The sequence below is a fragment of the Alnus glutinosa genome, chromosome 14 (assembly GCF_958979055.1).
Source record: "Alnus glutinosa chromosome 14, dhAlnGlut1.1, whole genome shotgun sequence".
In the NCBI taxonomy this organism is placed as follows: Eukaryota; Viridiplantae; Streptophyta; class Magnoliopsida; order Fagales; family Betulaceae; genus Alnus; species Alnus glutinosa.
In genome coordinates, this window is record NC_084899.1 from 21,245,701 (window position 1) to 21,262,772 (window position 17,072).

Here is a 17,072-nt window from a genome sequence, read left to right on the forward strand (position 1 = left end):
GTCATCTGAAAAGATTTGGGAAAAAAGTGGTGAGTTCGACAACTCAGTAAGGAAATCACAACACCAGGAAAATAAAACATGCTATAATATAATTAATAATTAAAACAGAAATAAAAAATAAATGAACAAGGAACATGAATAATGGCATAAGAAATTTATAAATGATCAAGTAAATTCTTTTCATTTATTTTCTCTTAAAAACTGTAGTTTCCCCCTTTATAGACTCTACACCGCTATTATCCGTGAGCGGAGCACGTTGGCTTTTGTCCAAGGACCTATGGACTCAGCTTGTGGTCACAGGGGAGAGTTGTCGAGTTGGAGAACTTCCCTAGGTGAAGGCCAACCCCGGCCGGTAGCACATACCGTCTTTTGGTATACTTGTCATGCTATCCTATATGATACCGATCATAACTGTATTAGTGCCTCAGGGTTAAACAATTACTGAACATGAACGTTTTCTGTAATTCTGTAGGCTCTGCTATAACTGTACACTTTACTTTAAAACTGTAAGAACCGTTTTCATAACTATAGTCATATGCAGATTTTAAACTTTAGATCCTCTTTTCATTCAAGACTGTATTCATGTATAAATCATAAATTTTGGAATGCTCTTCTCACAACTGTAATTATGCATAAAATGCCCTTAATCATAACTGTAATTATACATAAATCATAACTTTAAAATGCTCTTATTCACAACTGTAATTTATGCATAAAATTCTTAAATAATAACGACATATGGTTAATAAAAGCTTAGCATTGAAATAATTAAAAATCACGTAAGTAAATGCTTTGTAAAATTCTCCAACACTTTCTCAAAAGATTTGCAATAAAATTCTCGCCGGAGGTTTTTCGGTGTTGTATCCCCTTACCTGGACTTGCCATTAGTGTCAGGGTCGACCTTCTACCTAAATAAATTGTAAGAAGAAGTTTAGAGAAACATTCTGATTTTTGAAGCCTAAAACTTAAACTAAGGTATTCTATATATATTCTACATAATATGTAACTATGGATCTTCAAGCCGTACTTCCTATAAATACACTTTAGTATTTATTTAAAAAGTCGACACTCTAGAAATTTCAAAGAAACAAAAATTCCTTTGGCCTATCTATAGAAAAACCCCTATAAATATCAACTTTCTCTTGAATCACCTAACCCATAAACCAACACTCCATGACCCAAACAAATTAACAATAAATCGAACTTAGGACAATAAAATCCAGCAAGTACCAAAACGGGAAATACATGGGGTACATTAGCACTTAATTCAACAAGACATCCATAAAATCTCAGTTGCAACAATTTCTAAATCATCAAATCTGTAATCCATACCAATAATCATTTACTAATATCATTGTCCAAAATTAATCATCCAAACCAACTATAAAATCGATCAATATCTAAAATCACACTAAACACTACTCAGTTATTACATCAAGAACACCCATCTTTCACAATTTTTCTCTATAAAATTAATCTTACTATAATCGATAAAATCAACAAACTCAAGAAAAATCATCAAGGAATCATAAATACCCAATTTTACAACTATTTGGCATTCCTCATAAAATCCTCCACAAAATAATTCCAAACCTAATTCACTTCCATCTAAAGGAAATTAAAACTTTAAAATGAAACTTAAGGAACAATTACCTACTTATCTTTTCCTTTAATATCAACAACCCAATCAAACTTTCCATCAAATAAAACTCCCAACCCAAATTGGAATTAATCCAACAGCAAATTATGCAAGCTAGAAATTTAATTGGAGGTGTAATATAATTCTCAAGGATAGAAATTAAACACATATCCATAATTTAAATACCCATCATCTGGAAATCTAAGCAATATAAATTGAAACCCCAAAAATCAAGAAAATCGAAACCCATCATCAATTTAAACTTTAAACTTATAATCAACAACCCATTCGGTCAAATTCAGAAATTACAAAATTCAACACCACACACACCATCAGTTCAACAGGAGCCCAACTCAGTACATATAACGGGTCCAAAACGCACCACCCAACACAGAGAAACCGAGCTTCAAAACCCCACCATCGAAATACCCACACACAAAATCAGAACCTTCACCAAAAACAGTGACCGAACAGCTCAAAGGATCAACCAATCAACAATCGTCAGTTCTTATAAATCAATAATAACCCCAAAATGAAATCACAAGATTAATAGAAATTACCTTGAAGATTTTCTCAGAAAATCTACTGAAATTTCACTAGAAATCCCGTCCTCAAGCTGCCGGAAAAAAAACGCCTCAATTGCCAGAAAATCATCCCACCGAAAAGCCCAGTCTTGACCCGCCGAAAAACCCCACTCTGTCTCTCCGGAAATCGCACCACCTAGGTCGACGGGTCACATGGGTCACGGGCCTCTCTCCCTGTTTCGTCTCTTTCTTCTACTCGATCTCTCTCTCTCTCTCGGGTTCTCTCCCTCTCGTCTGCATCTCTCCCTCAATAGATCTCTCTCTCACATCTCAAATATCACTCTCTCAGTCTCTCTGTTTTTCGGCAAGAGAAGAGGAAAGACAAGGAGAAAAGAAGAAGAAATAAGAGAAATGCGTGTGGTGTATTTTCAACTGAAGGAAAATTTGGTTTTATAAGCAGAGAAGTGAGAACAAACTCGATCATCAAGTTTGTTTAAAACTTACTGATTAAGTTTTCCACTAAACTTATTGCTTAAGTTTTTAAAATATCATAGATTTTTTTCTTATTTGTAAATATTTTTACTTTGGGTCCCTTTTTTATTTAATTTGTCTCACTAAAGTTATTATTTTAAACTTGTTTTGAGTCTAATTTATTTCATTATTAATATTATTCTCTCAACAATAGTATTACACGGATAATATTATTATACTGAATAATATTATGCCAAATAATATTTATACACAATGATAAATAGTACACATCAATTAATATTATCATCTTAATATTGTTAATAACGCCTATCGAACTAGTAATAATATTATCATACTAATAATGTTACTTTAATTTAACTACTGAATATACGAGTCTGTCTATTTAATTATTCAGTGATATTATTAGAATCCAATAATATTTCCTATTTTATTAATTCAACGTTTATAAAGCTAATGAATATTTATTTTCATAAATATTCATATTTAAAATACGGGATATTACAAGAGTGTTTTTTTTTAAGAATATAAAATAAGATGGGAAGTGAACAGTACTTCCCTATGCATTAGGAAGTACTGTTCATTTCCCAGGGAATAGAAAATTATTAGGAAGCTGTTTTTGGATGGTTTTTATGACTTTCTTGAAATTTTTTCTAAAATTCAGATAACAGAACCCCTATTAGGAAGCACCTGTGAATGCTCTAAGAGCATCTTCAACACCACAGTATCCAATGATCCATAGTAAAATTTGACTATTGTTAATTCTTTTTTGTTTCTGGCATAATAGTTAAATTACAATTTTTTCTTATAAATAGTAATTAATTTACTGTTTACACTACAAATAATAGTTTATTATTTTCTCTCTGATGTTTCATTTCCTTGCCAACTCTCAAACTTTTGAATGATCTGTGATAAGCATTTGGGTGAAATCTAAAACAAGTTTGGGTTAGTGAAGAAGAACCGAATCTCATGAAAAAATTCATGGAGCCAAGATCTTGGATCTGAAACGGGTCTAAGTTTCAGACTTCTCAAACTGCGTTCTCCTCTATCTATCTTCAACTTTTTTACATCTGGGTATTCTCCCAATCTGCAAATCAAGAGATCGATATTTTTTTTTAGGGTCTGGAGCCAATATGAATCATGGAATTTTTCGGTTTGGAGCCAGAAATTTGAAAAAAGAAAAAAAAAAAAAAAAAAAAAAAAAAAAAAAAAAAAAAAAAAAAAAAAAGAAGAACGAAAAAAAGGATTCTGTTTTATAAACTGTAGCAGACATTCTAACAGGAAATTCAAGCAAGTGAAAGAATTATATATATTATCAAGCAAGTATATATATCATATCACTTCAGTGATATACTATCAACTCAACCAAGCTAGCCTTAAATCTAAATTAATTGTATTTGGTTGCATGCATGGGTGGAATTATAAAGGGTAAATTATGATAAATTCTTAAGTAAACGCGTGATTTGAAATCACTTTTTTAATTTTTAATTTTGAAAATTAGATGCATAAGTTTTCAATTATTCTAAATAGATTATTTGTTAATTTGTCATTCAAGTTTACTAGACCGTTAGTTTCAGGCCTCAAAATAATTTTATTTTATTTTATTTTTTTAAAGATTTTATCTAAAAAAAAAAAAAATTGAAATGAAAAATCTTCAACTAAAGGAAAATCTTACTAAAATCTTTTCAATATCGAGAATGCCAAAACTCATATTGAGTCAGCCAATCCCACCAAATCTTCCATTAATACTGTTCTTCGAATCAAAGCCCTTCAAAATCTTAAAACTAAACCAAAAAAGAGAAGGAGAAATTTCTCTGAATCTAAGCACAAAAATCAAAATTCAGAGAAGATCCAACAGAACGACGAGGCATTATTACGAACATTTGGGTCCTAAAAGAACTACTGAAAACCGATACGAACCAGAGATTTTTTTTTGGACAAAGGAATAGTTCTGAGCTTGCATGGTTCTGCACTGCTGAGTCGGTGGCTTTCTTTTGATTTGCTAATTAAACCTCACGAGTGTTAAATTACCACTTAATTTAAAAGTTTAAGTTGATAAAAAAAATTAATTTTTTAATTAATACTTTAACATTCTTTTTTATATATGAGCTCAAACTCCATTTCTTTTAATTGGTGAGATTCAACATGTAAAATATTTAATTGAAATATGAGATAAATGAAGGAAACATGATTCAAACTCAGAACATCTACTATGATATCATATTAAATCACTACTTAATTCAAAACCTTAAACCGACAAAAAAAGATAAATTTAATCATTTAATCAATATTTTAACGACGAAAAGTATTCCCTCTTGCATTTTTTACCTGCTCCTTGCTTATTTTTCACGTTTGTGCAGAGGCGAAGATTGATGGCTTTGATGGATTCTGATATAAATAACTCTTACATTAATCCACTGAGAAAAACCCATCACAAACATACTTTTTTTTTCTCCTGTACGGAGCCAGGTATCGATGTTTTGTTGGGAGCCTTCCGGCCCTTCCTTCATAAAAATATGTGAGACGGAGGGCAGAATAGATTCTAATAAAATTATGAGGAAAGCTTGTAACATGTATCGACATGGTTATTAAAGAATTTGGATCCTTTCCATTTTGAAATTGAGAGAATTCTCTTTATTTAGTGTAAAAGCGAAGGTGTAGTTGTCTTTTTACATAGAAATGATCTTTCTCCGTTATTAAAGGGGATGGAGTTGGGCAAATGGTTGTGACTCCTAGACAAATCTTAGAGGCATAAAAGAATCCAGTCAGCCACCCAAATTTTTAAATTTGCCTCTTAACTTTTATATATATAAACCTTTCAAAATTCGTTCTAAAAAGTTTTTTTTATTTGTTTGTTTGCCCCACATCCTGATTTCTAATAGGGTAAAAAAAACGTATTCTTCAACCTCCTCTTCTTCAACCACCAGGGTCCAGGTCTGGCAAAGAATTTATAAGAACCTTCTTCATCTCCCCCAATTTCCAATTTTCTTTTCCTTCTATAAAAATAAGTAAAGAGAGAACTTATTGGGGTGTGTGGCAAACATTTCCAACTCTTTCTCTCGATTTTTTTTCACTTCTGCCAAAAAAGTCAAATCCAAAATATTCTCCTTTTTCTTTTTACTTTTTTTTTTTTCATTTTTTATATCACATCAATAATTTTTTACTACTATTCAAACAAAAAAACTCACTACAAAACAAAACTATTTCACTTTTCTATAAAACATTCTAAAATTTTATATCACTTCAATCACTTCTTACTACTATTCAAACAATTATTCCACAACACAACTACTTTACGTTTGGGTATTCCATTTTTTGAACTTTAAATTCAACTATAAAATTAGAAAAAGTTGGATAAAATCTGATTTGCTTTTGAAAAATTGCAACTACCAGTAAAACACGCAAACACTATAGCAAGTAGAATTTATTTTTAATTTGCTTCCAAACATCCCAATAGATTTCTTAATTAAGAAAACAACGGTCCCATTTGGTAACTCAATTTTTTTTTTTTTTTTTTTTTTTTGGAGTGGTTGTAAAAAGTGAAAAATAAGAAAAATTTTGTATTGTAGTAGGATTTTTTTATTCAAATAAAAAAAAAATTAATGTGATATAAAAAAATGAAAAAACTTAAGAATATATTGAAATTAATGTTTTTGTTTTTTGAGATAACTGAAAATAAGAAAATGAGAAAGGGAAAGGGTTGTGAAACAGGACCGCACATTCCGCAAAGTTTAATATAATGCTTATGGTAGATAAGGATGCAACTCCATCAGTCTCCTTGTCTCCTTTGTATTATTATTATTATTTAAAAAAAAAAAAAAAAAAAAAAAAAAAAAAAAAAAAAAATTTTGCAACATCCAGTACTTTTCTGCGAAAGTTGAAAAGGAACTTAAAAAAAAATAGCGAAAGTGGAGTAGAAGAAAAGTCCAAATCCAACTCCGATCCTTTATAAACATATAACGATCGAAGTTTGAGCCCTTGCAACCTTAGCAGTCACCATCAAGCCAATTATGAATGCTATCTTCACACATGGGCTCCAACTTGTTATGAGATTTCAGCCCCAGGGGCTGCCGCCACCTCCCGACTTAGAAGCACCCGCTCAACAACTTGGTTTGGAAGTGGATAACCATAATATAGATTGGGCTAAGATAATGATGACCTTTTGCTTGGCATATGCACCTTCAATAGCTCTCACATACGCCCAAGTTCACTCAAAATTCACTCCAACCTTCCACGTCGTCTCCTTCGAATTCTTATTATGCTTTGCTTCCTTTTTCGTCAGCAAGTTCATGAATTCCAAGTTTCCGGTGATAGCCCGATTGCTCCACCGAGTAGGTGTCTTCTTTGCAGTCACAGCTTTCTGTACATCCATTACAATTCCATTTCCTCTGTGGCTCCAGATTGTCACTTGGCTGGTCTATGCCATTTCCTTCGTGGCGGTTATAGTTTCCATTCTCTTCTAACTCGAATATTTACATACTATTTTCGCTTTCTTTTAGGTCTCTCTCTCTTTACTCTGCGTGTCTCCCTTGCTGGTCTTTGGTTTATTTTGGTTTCCCTGTTTGACGTTAATTAGCTTGTGATGTTCATCTTAATTCGTATGCAAGAGTTTTCTTGGGTTTTGCTTTCTCCATTGTTATCAGTAATATTGCATAATGAAGCTCAGAAGGTTAATTCAGGTGCAGGTTTGCTGGTTTGAAGAAATAAAACTGTTAAATTACGTAAACGTTAAATTTTTTTGGCATTTGTAACAACTTTTTGTGCATATGACTGTTATTTATATTGAAGAGAAGGTTATGGATAGATTAGAACGAAAAACTTTGTTGCAGGTGTGCATATAGTAATTAATGTTTTTGTCGTGGCGGGTAAAAAATTATTTGGAACAACATGGTTATTATAGAAGGGATGGAGACATGGGCACATGGTCGTAGATAGATCCGAGTGGCATAAATGGATTCATGCATGCAACCAACAATTAATTTACATTAATTAAGGCTTGGTTGAGTTGATAGTTTATTATTTCAGCAACATAATGCTTTCACTTTCTTGGACTTCCTGTGAGAATTTCTGCTACAGTTTATAAACCACAATATCAGTAAGTCTACATTGCTTAAGCATGTGGGTGATATAAGATGAAAGCATTTACTCTCTAGCTTGTTTCAAATGCACATCCTTCAAAGTATATATATATAGAGAATGTTCAACTGTTAATTCAACCTTCCCTTCAAGTTATCAAGGAATCAAGGTTGACAGACTTCAATTAGTAAAAAATAATTGGAGTTTAAAGCTTCTTAAATCTTGATTATAATAATTCCGGCAACCAAAAAGTAAAAAAATCCATGCAGGACACGAGCACATTTGAATATAAAGTAAAAAGTAACTGGCCGGTAGTTACTTAGGTAAAGACTCTTGATCACCTCTCGATGACCAATGAGACCCGCGGGTCAACTCGTTTAAGGGCATCACCCAGATTGAGATCTGTGAGATATAGAGCAAAAAACATGTCATATTTTTATTTGAGCTTTATTACTAAAAAAGAAAAGTACACATATTCTCATCAAATTATCATCTAATTGTCAATGTCGTTTCCAAACTATCAATTTGGTCAATATTCCCCTTTCAACTACTAAAACTTGTCAATGTCCTCATCAGTTCAATAAAATCGTTGATTCCTAATGGCAGGGGATATAATAGTCATTTTGTTACATTCTAGATGAAATAACCTTTTGAATTTAAACAATTCCCTTAAAAATCTCAAAATCCCAATCCGATTAAAAAAACGTCCAAACCCTAACTTTCTTTGACATTGCTAGTGCTCGAAGTCCCCAAAACTCAAACCTATGTGCTCTCAACATCAAACTGCATGCAAGAAGAGGTAAATCCCTTCCCTCTGACTTATTTCATCTCCCTAGCTACATCTGTTATGCCCCGAAACCTCTCTTCCTATCTTGATTTTCTTTCTCCTATTTGGTATGAATATAGCTGAAGTGTTTCTTGGAATCACGAACCTAACATTTACTCACAAGAAGATAATGAGACAAACATGTTGAGACAAACATGTTGAGACAATGAGAAGTGGTACCTTTTTGTTGAATGTAGGGCCAGGTTGCTATGAAAAGACTGAAGAGTTCAAAAAGATGAAACATAAGCACATGGCTACCATCTCATGAAAATAGTATAATTTATTGTTTTTAATTTCCAACATTCATTGAACAATCCAAAAGAGACAGATAGTTTATTGTTCTTATTTTACTTACTTTTTGTGCAGTTCATAGTAATTATAAAGCCACATTGGGACCCGAATACTAATCCACCAGTGCTATCAAAACATGAGATCGGATCCGCAGGTGTAGGAAGACTAGAAGAGAGACCAAAAATATTTGATAAATGCGTAAATTATGCATGCATGGGTGGAATTATAAAGGGTGAATTATGATAAATCCTTGAATAAATGCGTGATTTTTGGTTTTTAATTTTAAAAATTAGATGCCTAAATTTTCCATTATTCTAAATAGATTTTTTTTGTTAATTTACCATTCAAGTTTATTATAGAAAGTTAGTTTCAGGCCTAAATTTTGTTGGAGCCTTCCGGCCCTTCCTTTATAAAAATATATATGTGAGACGGAGGGCGGAATAGATTTTAATAAAATTATGAGGAAAGCGCGTAACATGTATCAACATGGTTATTATAGAATTTGGATCCTCTCCATTTGAATGAGAGAATTATTTTCATTTAGTGTAAAAGTGAGGGTGTAGTTATCTTTTCACATGAAAATGATCCTTGTCCATTATTAAAAGGGATGGAGTTGGGCAAATGGTAGTGACTCCTAGACAGATCCAAGTGGCATAAAAAAATTCAGTCAGCCTCCCAAATTTTTTAATTTGCCTCTTAACTTTTATATATATATATAAACCCTTCAAGATTAGTTCTAAAAAGTTTTTTTTGTTTGTTTGCCCCACATCCTAAATTCGATCTAATTGGGTAAAAAACTTCAACCTCCTCTTCTTCAACTACCAGGTCCAGGTCTGGCAAAGATTTTCTAAGAACCTAGCTTCTTCATCTCCCCCAATTTCCAATTTGCTTTTACTTCTATAAAAATAAGTAAAGAGAGAACTTATTGGGTTCTCTTCTACCATTGTGCAGTTTTCATATCAAAAGCAAGGACCCCGGCCCATTCCTTCCTTCTTTTTTAGGATGAAAACACAAATCTTACAGATACACGTACAAATACAATTAGTTCTTTCAATTTGTACGTGAATAAGAGTTTCGTACGTAACAAATTAATTGTGTTGATCAACAATTTGTTTTAGGTTCTAACAAATTAATCAGGAAAAATTTTAATTAGTACCCGATCTTTCATTACTTTTGCAATCATAACTTTAATTTTTTTTTTTTTTTTTTTTTCAATACATATACTACTATTTTCACTTCGTTTTAGGTCTCTCCCTTTCTACTGTGTGTGTCTCCCTAGCTTGCTGGTCTTTGGTTTATTTTGGTTTCCCTGTTTGACGTTAATTAGCTTGTGATGTTCATCTTAATTCGTATGCAAGGGTTTTCTTGGGTTTTGCTTTCTTCATTTTTGTCAGTAATATTGCAAAATGAAGCTCAGAAGGTTCAGGTGCAGCTTTGCTGGTTTGAAGAAATAAATCATATCTCTGCACATGCATGTTACATGCGCTAGAATATGACTGTTAAATTACGTAAACGTTAATTTTTTTTTGGCATTTGTAACAACTTTTTGTGCATATGACTTTTTTTTTAGATACTTGAAAACGGAATTACACAAAACTAAAGCCTTGACATACCAAAGGCTTAAAGAAAGCAAAGCCAGAATTAAAAAGACATATAATAAATAAGGTATCCAAACAAATGGGAAGGTGGATCCTTCCCACTAACTATTTGGATTGAAAGGATAGGTGGAAATGCTGCCAGCTGTGACCCTGGTTGCTGCCCAATGTGCTACATAATTAATGAGCACAAAAGTTTGTACTTCTATTAACCTTTCTTGTTGACCAAAAGGTATCAGCTGGGATAGAGTCAATGGTATTATGAATAGTTGAAGAGATTCGCCAATCTTATGAAATATTTGGATGTTGAAGAGCTAGAATAACAATTCGTGAATCTCCTTCCAGAATAAACCTTCAGATATTTAGAGAAATAGCTAAAGAAACAACAAGATTTGTTGCTAGAGCTTCTCCCTTATTTGGTTGACACGGTGAACTAATCTAGGTGCTTATTTTGATGATGTATCCCAAATGATTCTGACACACTGCAGCTTGTGCCGAAAAAGTTTCTCTAATGACTGTATAATAATTGATTTTGAACCATTGAGGTGGAGAAGGGATCCACTTCTCTTCAATTGGATTGGAAATTTTTTTCCAAGCCACCGTATGTTCTAGAAACCTTGATAATTTTTCAGGACAAATGGCATCAAAGGAAAGATCTTCATGATAAGCCTTGTTGCGAGAAGACCATAGAAAATCGCATGCAACTGACGCAAAAATTTGGAAACGATGATGTTCTTCTTTCGAGATTTTAAGAGTCAATCCAGGTGAGAGAATTACTTTAATCCAATCCAATATATTGGTGAAATTGAAAGCCGTTAAGTCAAATGGCTAGAAAGAATGACGCTATAATACTCTGGCAAAGATACATTTAAAGAATAGATGTTTGATAGAATCTTCTCTAGATTTGCAAAGAGGACAAACAGCTATGTCTATGGATGAAAAAACAGAATTTAATCTCTCCTTAGTGGGAAGTATATTCCATGCTATTTTCCATATAAATAGCCTCAATCTATCATTGAGATTCAACTTCCAAATTTTTTTCAAAAGGTAGAAGAAGTTTCAGGCAAAAGGGGACTGACTTGCTGATTGTAAAACAACCTGAGGTAGAAAAAGTCCAGAAATATTTAGTCTGCATTGGTGAAGAAATGTGGACTTTAATATATTGAAGAGAAGGTTATATACATAGATTATAATGAAAAACTTTGTTGCATGTGTGGTAATGTTTTTGTCGTGATGGGTAAAAAATTATTAATTTGGAACAACATGCATGGTTAAAATAGAAGGGATGGATCGAGACATGGGCACATGGTCGTAAATAAATCCTAGTGGCATATATAAATGAATTCATGCATGCAACCAATTACAATTAATGTAGATTAATTAAGGCTTAATTGGTTGAGTACTTGATTTGATCATAGTATATTATTATTTCAGCAATATAATGCTTTGATCTGTGCGCGCGCGCGAGCACCATGCGTCAGTGCATATGTCATGACGCATAGCATACAAGCAGTCGTCAGCATGTCTTACATTCTATATATGCTTTTCACATTGATCAAAGTTCTAAAGTACCCGGTTAAGATTGTTTACGATTATTTGATCGAAGCGTAGGAAATTTGTGTACGAGGGCTTTGAATTTTTTCTTTTAAATAAATTACAATTTATAAGAAAAATAAATCAAAGATTTGGAATCAAACCCCATCCTTCAAGTATGTTCTAAGTAAATCAACTGACAACCACCTCCAATCTACGCATGTATATACACCCAGTTGTACTAAAAAAAAAAATCATCACACAAAACGGAATTTACCTCTTAAGAGTTTGGTTCTTCCTCAGCTGCATGCGGGAAAAATTTGAATGCCAAGCAAGATTCTCAGGGTACGTACCAAGGCCGCAATGGTCTAATAGCCTCCGTTTCGCCATCGATCAGTGACCTTAACAGAATAAAATGCAAGAGAAAGAGAACAGAATATTATAATAATGACCACCAGAGAAGGCAACTTCATCGCTGCAATACAGTCACAGATTAAGTTAAATCATGCGACTCACCTCAGCTTGAAGAGATTTCATAAACTCATTCTCTCTAACTGTGATCGGATGTCTGCACAAAACTGGCTACTGCAAAATAAATAAAAGCACAGAAAAATATGCCAAGGCTGAATTAATATTTCAATTCTTTCTACTGGAACAATGCTTGTAAGAGCATAACCAAACGCATACAGAAAATCCCCACTTGTCTATCATCTGAGAAAAACCACTTCAAAAGACTGTTTTAAGAAAGGAACCAATTTAACATTACCTTGAATTGATTCTAAAAGCCGCAGGCAATGGTTTTCGAAGAACTTCCATGAAGGAGTCCCACTCTTCTGGGGACACTATCCCTTGCTCCTACCATCCAAAATATGTTTTTGAAAAAAAAATTAACACTTTCATATTTCCACCAAAATATACATAATACCCAGAACCCAATTAAGTAAATTAAACATCTAATGGAAAAAGAAAAAAGAAAAAAAAAATTGTAAAAGATGATGTAACGCCCAGAACCTGTTTGTAAATGCATATCCAAGTATGGGCGGTAATAGCACCTTATAGTATTCATCAAAGGCGGGGTTTTGGGTGGCGAACGGCTGCCAATTGGGCTTGTCATTTTCGTTGTTGTTTTTGTTGTCAGGGGAAGGGTCGGACTTGGGGCGCTTCCAAACGTTGTCCCTTCTCTGAGTACGAGATCTACCTCTACCTCCCATTTTTGGACTCTGTGTGCAAGAAGCCAAGAACTGCGTTGTGGTCGTAAACGAGGCACTGGGTTTTGGCGAAGGAGTCAGCCCGTGAGCTTGCGGTTGGGGTTTTAGGTTACGGTTCTGGTTTGGGCTGGATCAAGAACCCTAACCCAATCCATTTTAATCAATGGAATTCATTCTTGTAAATTGTTATTTTTTTTTATTCTGCCAATAAATTGAAGAACTCAGTTTATTTATTTATTTTCTTTCTTGTGATGTGTTCATAAATAGAGTAACTCTAGATGTGATATAAATGTGATTTTGATTTATGATTCTATAAATCATTTTATAAAATAACTCTTTTTTTTTTTTTTAATTGATATAAAATACTCTCTATTCACATAAAATGCATTGATATTGTTAAGAAAAATAAATAATGATACTCTTTAAAGATATTATTTTGATTTATGATGCTATAGATTGCTATAATAAAATTTGGACAATCTTTAAATTGTGTTGATTTTTTTTTAATTCATTATATTAAACAAACAAATATGTATATGAAAGTCACATAATTTAAAGACATGTTTTAATTTAATAGACTGAATTGAATAATTTTTCTCCAACCTAATTTAGAAGAAAAGTATATATATATAAAATTCCTCCTTTTTTAATGATATTGGGAAGAGAAAAGCTATATAAAAAAGAAAATTAAAAAAAAATGAAAAGGAAGTAATTACTTAATAATTATAGATAAGTAATGTTATTTTCATCTATCAATGTTTCGCTATTCGCCCGCATGTGTAGATAACAAATATGGTACCCGCTCGTAAACCATATGGACTAGTGGATAGTGAATACAAATCGATTTTTAATGGGCTGCTGCTTGGCAGCAACGATGACCCAGAGGGGTCGCTGTTTTCCCAGGAACGGGCCCCCAATTCCGGTGGAAGGCAGTGGGTTTCGGGTTAGTCCAACAGGTTTTACAATAGCAAAACTGTAAATATGAATAAAAAAATACCCATATCAAAGTTTTCATAGTTTTCATGCTTTTCAAGAATGTGAACATTTATTTCACAAATCTTCCAAACACACAATTGAGCAGACCAATACACCAAGGCAGTTCAAAGCCAAACGTCTAAAACAATGAAAACATATCATGAAGTTTGTTTCACAGAAAACAAATAATATATTATGAATAGAAAATATCCGTATGCTATTCAATCGTACGTGAACAAATTATGTTCACAAAAAATATTGAATTGAACAAAATATGTTCACAAAACTATGTTTAACAACTGCACGTGAACAATAAAAATAGAATATGTTCACAGAAATTATAAATTCAGCAAAAACTTAATGCTAAGGAAAATAGCATAGAGGTGACTCTAATACCACATGTTAGAACATATAAACATATTATGTTCAAACTAACATGTGCATCGAAAATAAATAAATAAAATAGTATCTAGGCTTACCTTTAGCCATCTTTGCTCAAATGCTTCCACAAATATTTGAAGAAAACAAAAATACTATTTAAAAGATCTTCTAACCTATGCCTATGACTATATTGCCGTACTGATAGTGTACACAGACTATTAATTTATATGTTAGGTCAAGGACCCTCAAATATAGTAAATACCGTATTGTTCCTCCCATCAAGGAAACAATATTATTAATTAATTTTAAATTAATTAAACGATTCAATTACGGTAATCTAAATTAATAGAAATTATCATAACCACAATACCGTATATTATATTTATAATAAATATAATAAACACCGTATATGTGGCATATATGCCATATATGTAGATAATATCTTACATTTTATAGATTAGAATCTTTTATAATTATTTGACAGAATTTGAGAGAATTTAAGCAGATGAATCAGGTGATTGTGAAAGATCACTTATGAGATAAGCCAGAGCAAATAAAAAATAAAAATTGAACTGTTTAATTACTTATCCGGTCAGTTAGGTCTCATAAATAGTTTCTTATAATTATATGCTTAAATCCTTCCAAATTTAAACAAATAATTGTAGAGATTAATCCTTATCCGGTTTTACCATTTTTTACGCAGCAACATGCAGCAATTTCCCCACATTTGATACTTTTTTTTTTTTTGAAACATCCGTCGTGTAGCACAGACGCGTTTTGACTTTTGATCCCGGCTTTGGCGGGGAGAGAATCAGCATGTGGTGTTGGTCCCATGACACGCATGGCCCCACAAATTGAGTTGTACGCGGTTCCTAAGTGCATCTTCAACGCAATAGTCGGTGGATTCATAGTCAAAGACTCAAAATTGACTATTATTAGTTTTTTTTTTTTTTTTTTTTTTTTTTTTTTTTCTAGTATAATAGTTAAATTACAATTTTTTAATATAAATAGTAATTAATTTACTGTTCACACCATAAATAATAGTTTATTATTTTTCCTCACTCTCTCTCTCATGTACGTCTAACCAAAGCTTATGAAAAAAATCCATTGAGCCAAGATATTGGATTGAAAAAGGTATAAGGATGCTTTAAGGATCGTAATTTTGTAGATAATAAATATGATCTTAAATCAAATTGTAAAATATAAATCGTTTGAAATTGCGTTTTTAAAAATATGATTTGAAAAAAAAAATGCTTCTTTCAAATCGCATGTAAAATGATGTTTTTTTTTTTTTTTTTAAATGTAAAATTTTTAATTTTAATTTGTGCTTTTAAAGGCTAAATTGTGCTTTTACCAAACACTTAACTGCGTTTTTAAAAATCACTTTTTTAAATCGCACATTTTAAATTCATTATTTTTGTTGATACAGTATTCCGGTAGGTAACGTGTAGATTAGTGATTCGTCTGAGTTTTCCTCCTCCTATCTGCAAAAATAAGAATAAACACTGCATCGGGGGAGGGGGGGATGCTGACAACCCCGTTCCGATGCTTAAGTAAATGTATTGTTTGAGAGTAAATGCAGAGAGTAAGGTTATAGAAATTAATCCGCATACCTCAACATCTGAAGAGTCCCATGTATTTATAGAGATCGAGGAGTAGTTAAGATTGCTCCTGGTATATACGTGATCAGCAATTGAAGAAGACGTGTCTTCGGGCGCACGAATATTTCGAGTTCCACGATTGCTAGTCTCGGGCGCACGATCTCATATCGGCAACATGTCTTTGATGAAGCTCCAGACGCACGATCTGGCTTCATATTGTGCGTCATGTTCCTTATATCCTGGTTTCTCTGAGATATGTGCGGGCGTAGGTGCCGCTGAATACCCAATCCAACTACCTGAGTCGGGTAATCGGGTCGGTTGAATAGGTTGGGCCTTAACGATATATAATACATTGTCATACCAAGACACAATTCTAGATTATCTTTATCCACGTGACAACTTTTATTTTTATTTTTATTTTATTTTCATTTTTTAAAAAAAAAAAGAAAAAGAAAAAAACACTGAAGGTAGCTCATAGACCACCTTGCCACGTGGGTAAGATGGTCAAGAGTTGCGTGTTAGGGTGACAAAAGATCATTTTTTCGGAAGAGATATGATACATTGTTACTTTAAGATACAATTTCTGACCACCTTTACCGACAATTTTTACTTTTATTTCAATTTTTTTGACAAAAAAATTATATTTTAATAGAATAAAATAAAATAAAAATAAAAATTGTAACCTGACTAAAAATAGTCAAAAAAAAATAAGAAAAAAAAAATTATGTTTTAGAGATAATGTATCTTATCTATTCCCGGTCAGGATCTAAGATCGTTAACGATTTTATATTTTCAACTTACATACGTCATACATATATGCATGGTCCTACCATAACTGAAGGAAGCCGGCCAATCAAAACCCCGGCTTGTCAGTCAAGCTTCCAACCAACCAATAAGATTCAAGAACCAACCAAAGTACGCCAACACACACCCA

The 17,072-nt window shown here is 32.6% G+C and overlaps 1 protein-coding gene across 1 annotated transcript; it reads right to left on the reverse strand.

Moving 5' to 3' along the window:
* Nucleotides 1-12,061: 12,061 nt before the first annotated feature.
* On the reverse strand, nt 12,062-13,264 carry LOC133856617 (uncharacterized). Its single transcript, XM_062291674.1, has 4 exons — nt 13,026-13,264; nt 12,740-12,828; nt 12,490-12,558; nt 12,062-12,374 (listed from the first exon to the last, which is right to left on the reverse strand). The coding sequence occupies exons 1-3, from the start codon at nt 13,182-13,184 to the stop codon at nt 12,507-12,509; spliced, it is 300 nt and encodes a 99-aa protein (XP_062147658.1). The 5' UTR covers nt 13,185-13,264; the 3' UTR covers nt 12,062-12,374; nt 12,490-12,506.
* Between the last annotated feature and the right edge of the window lie 3,808 nt (nt 13,265-17,072).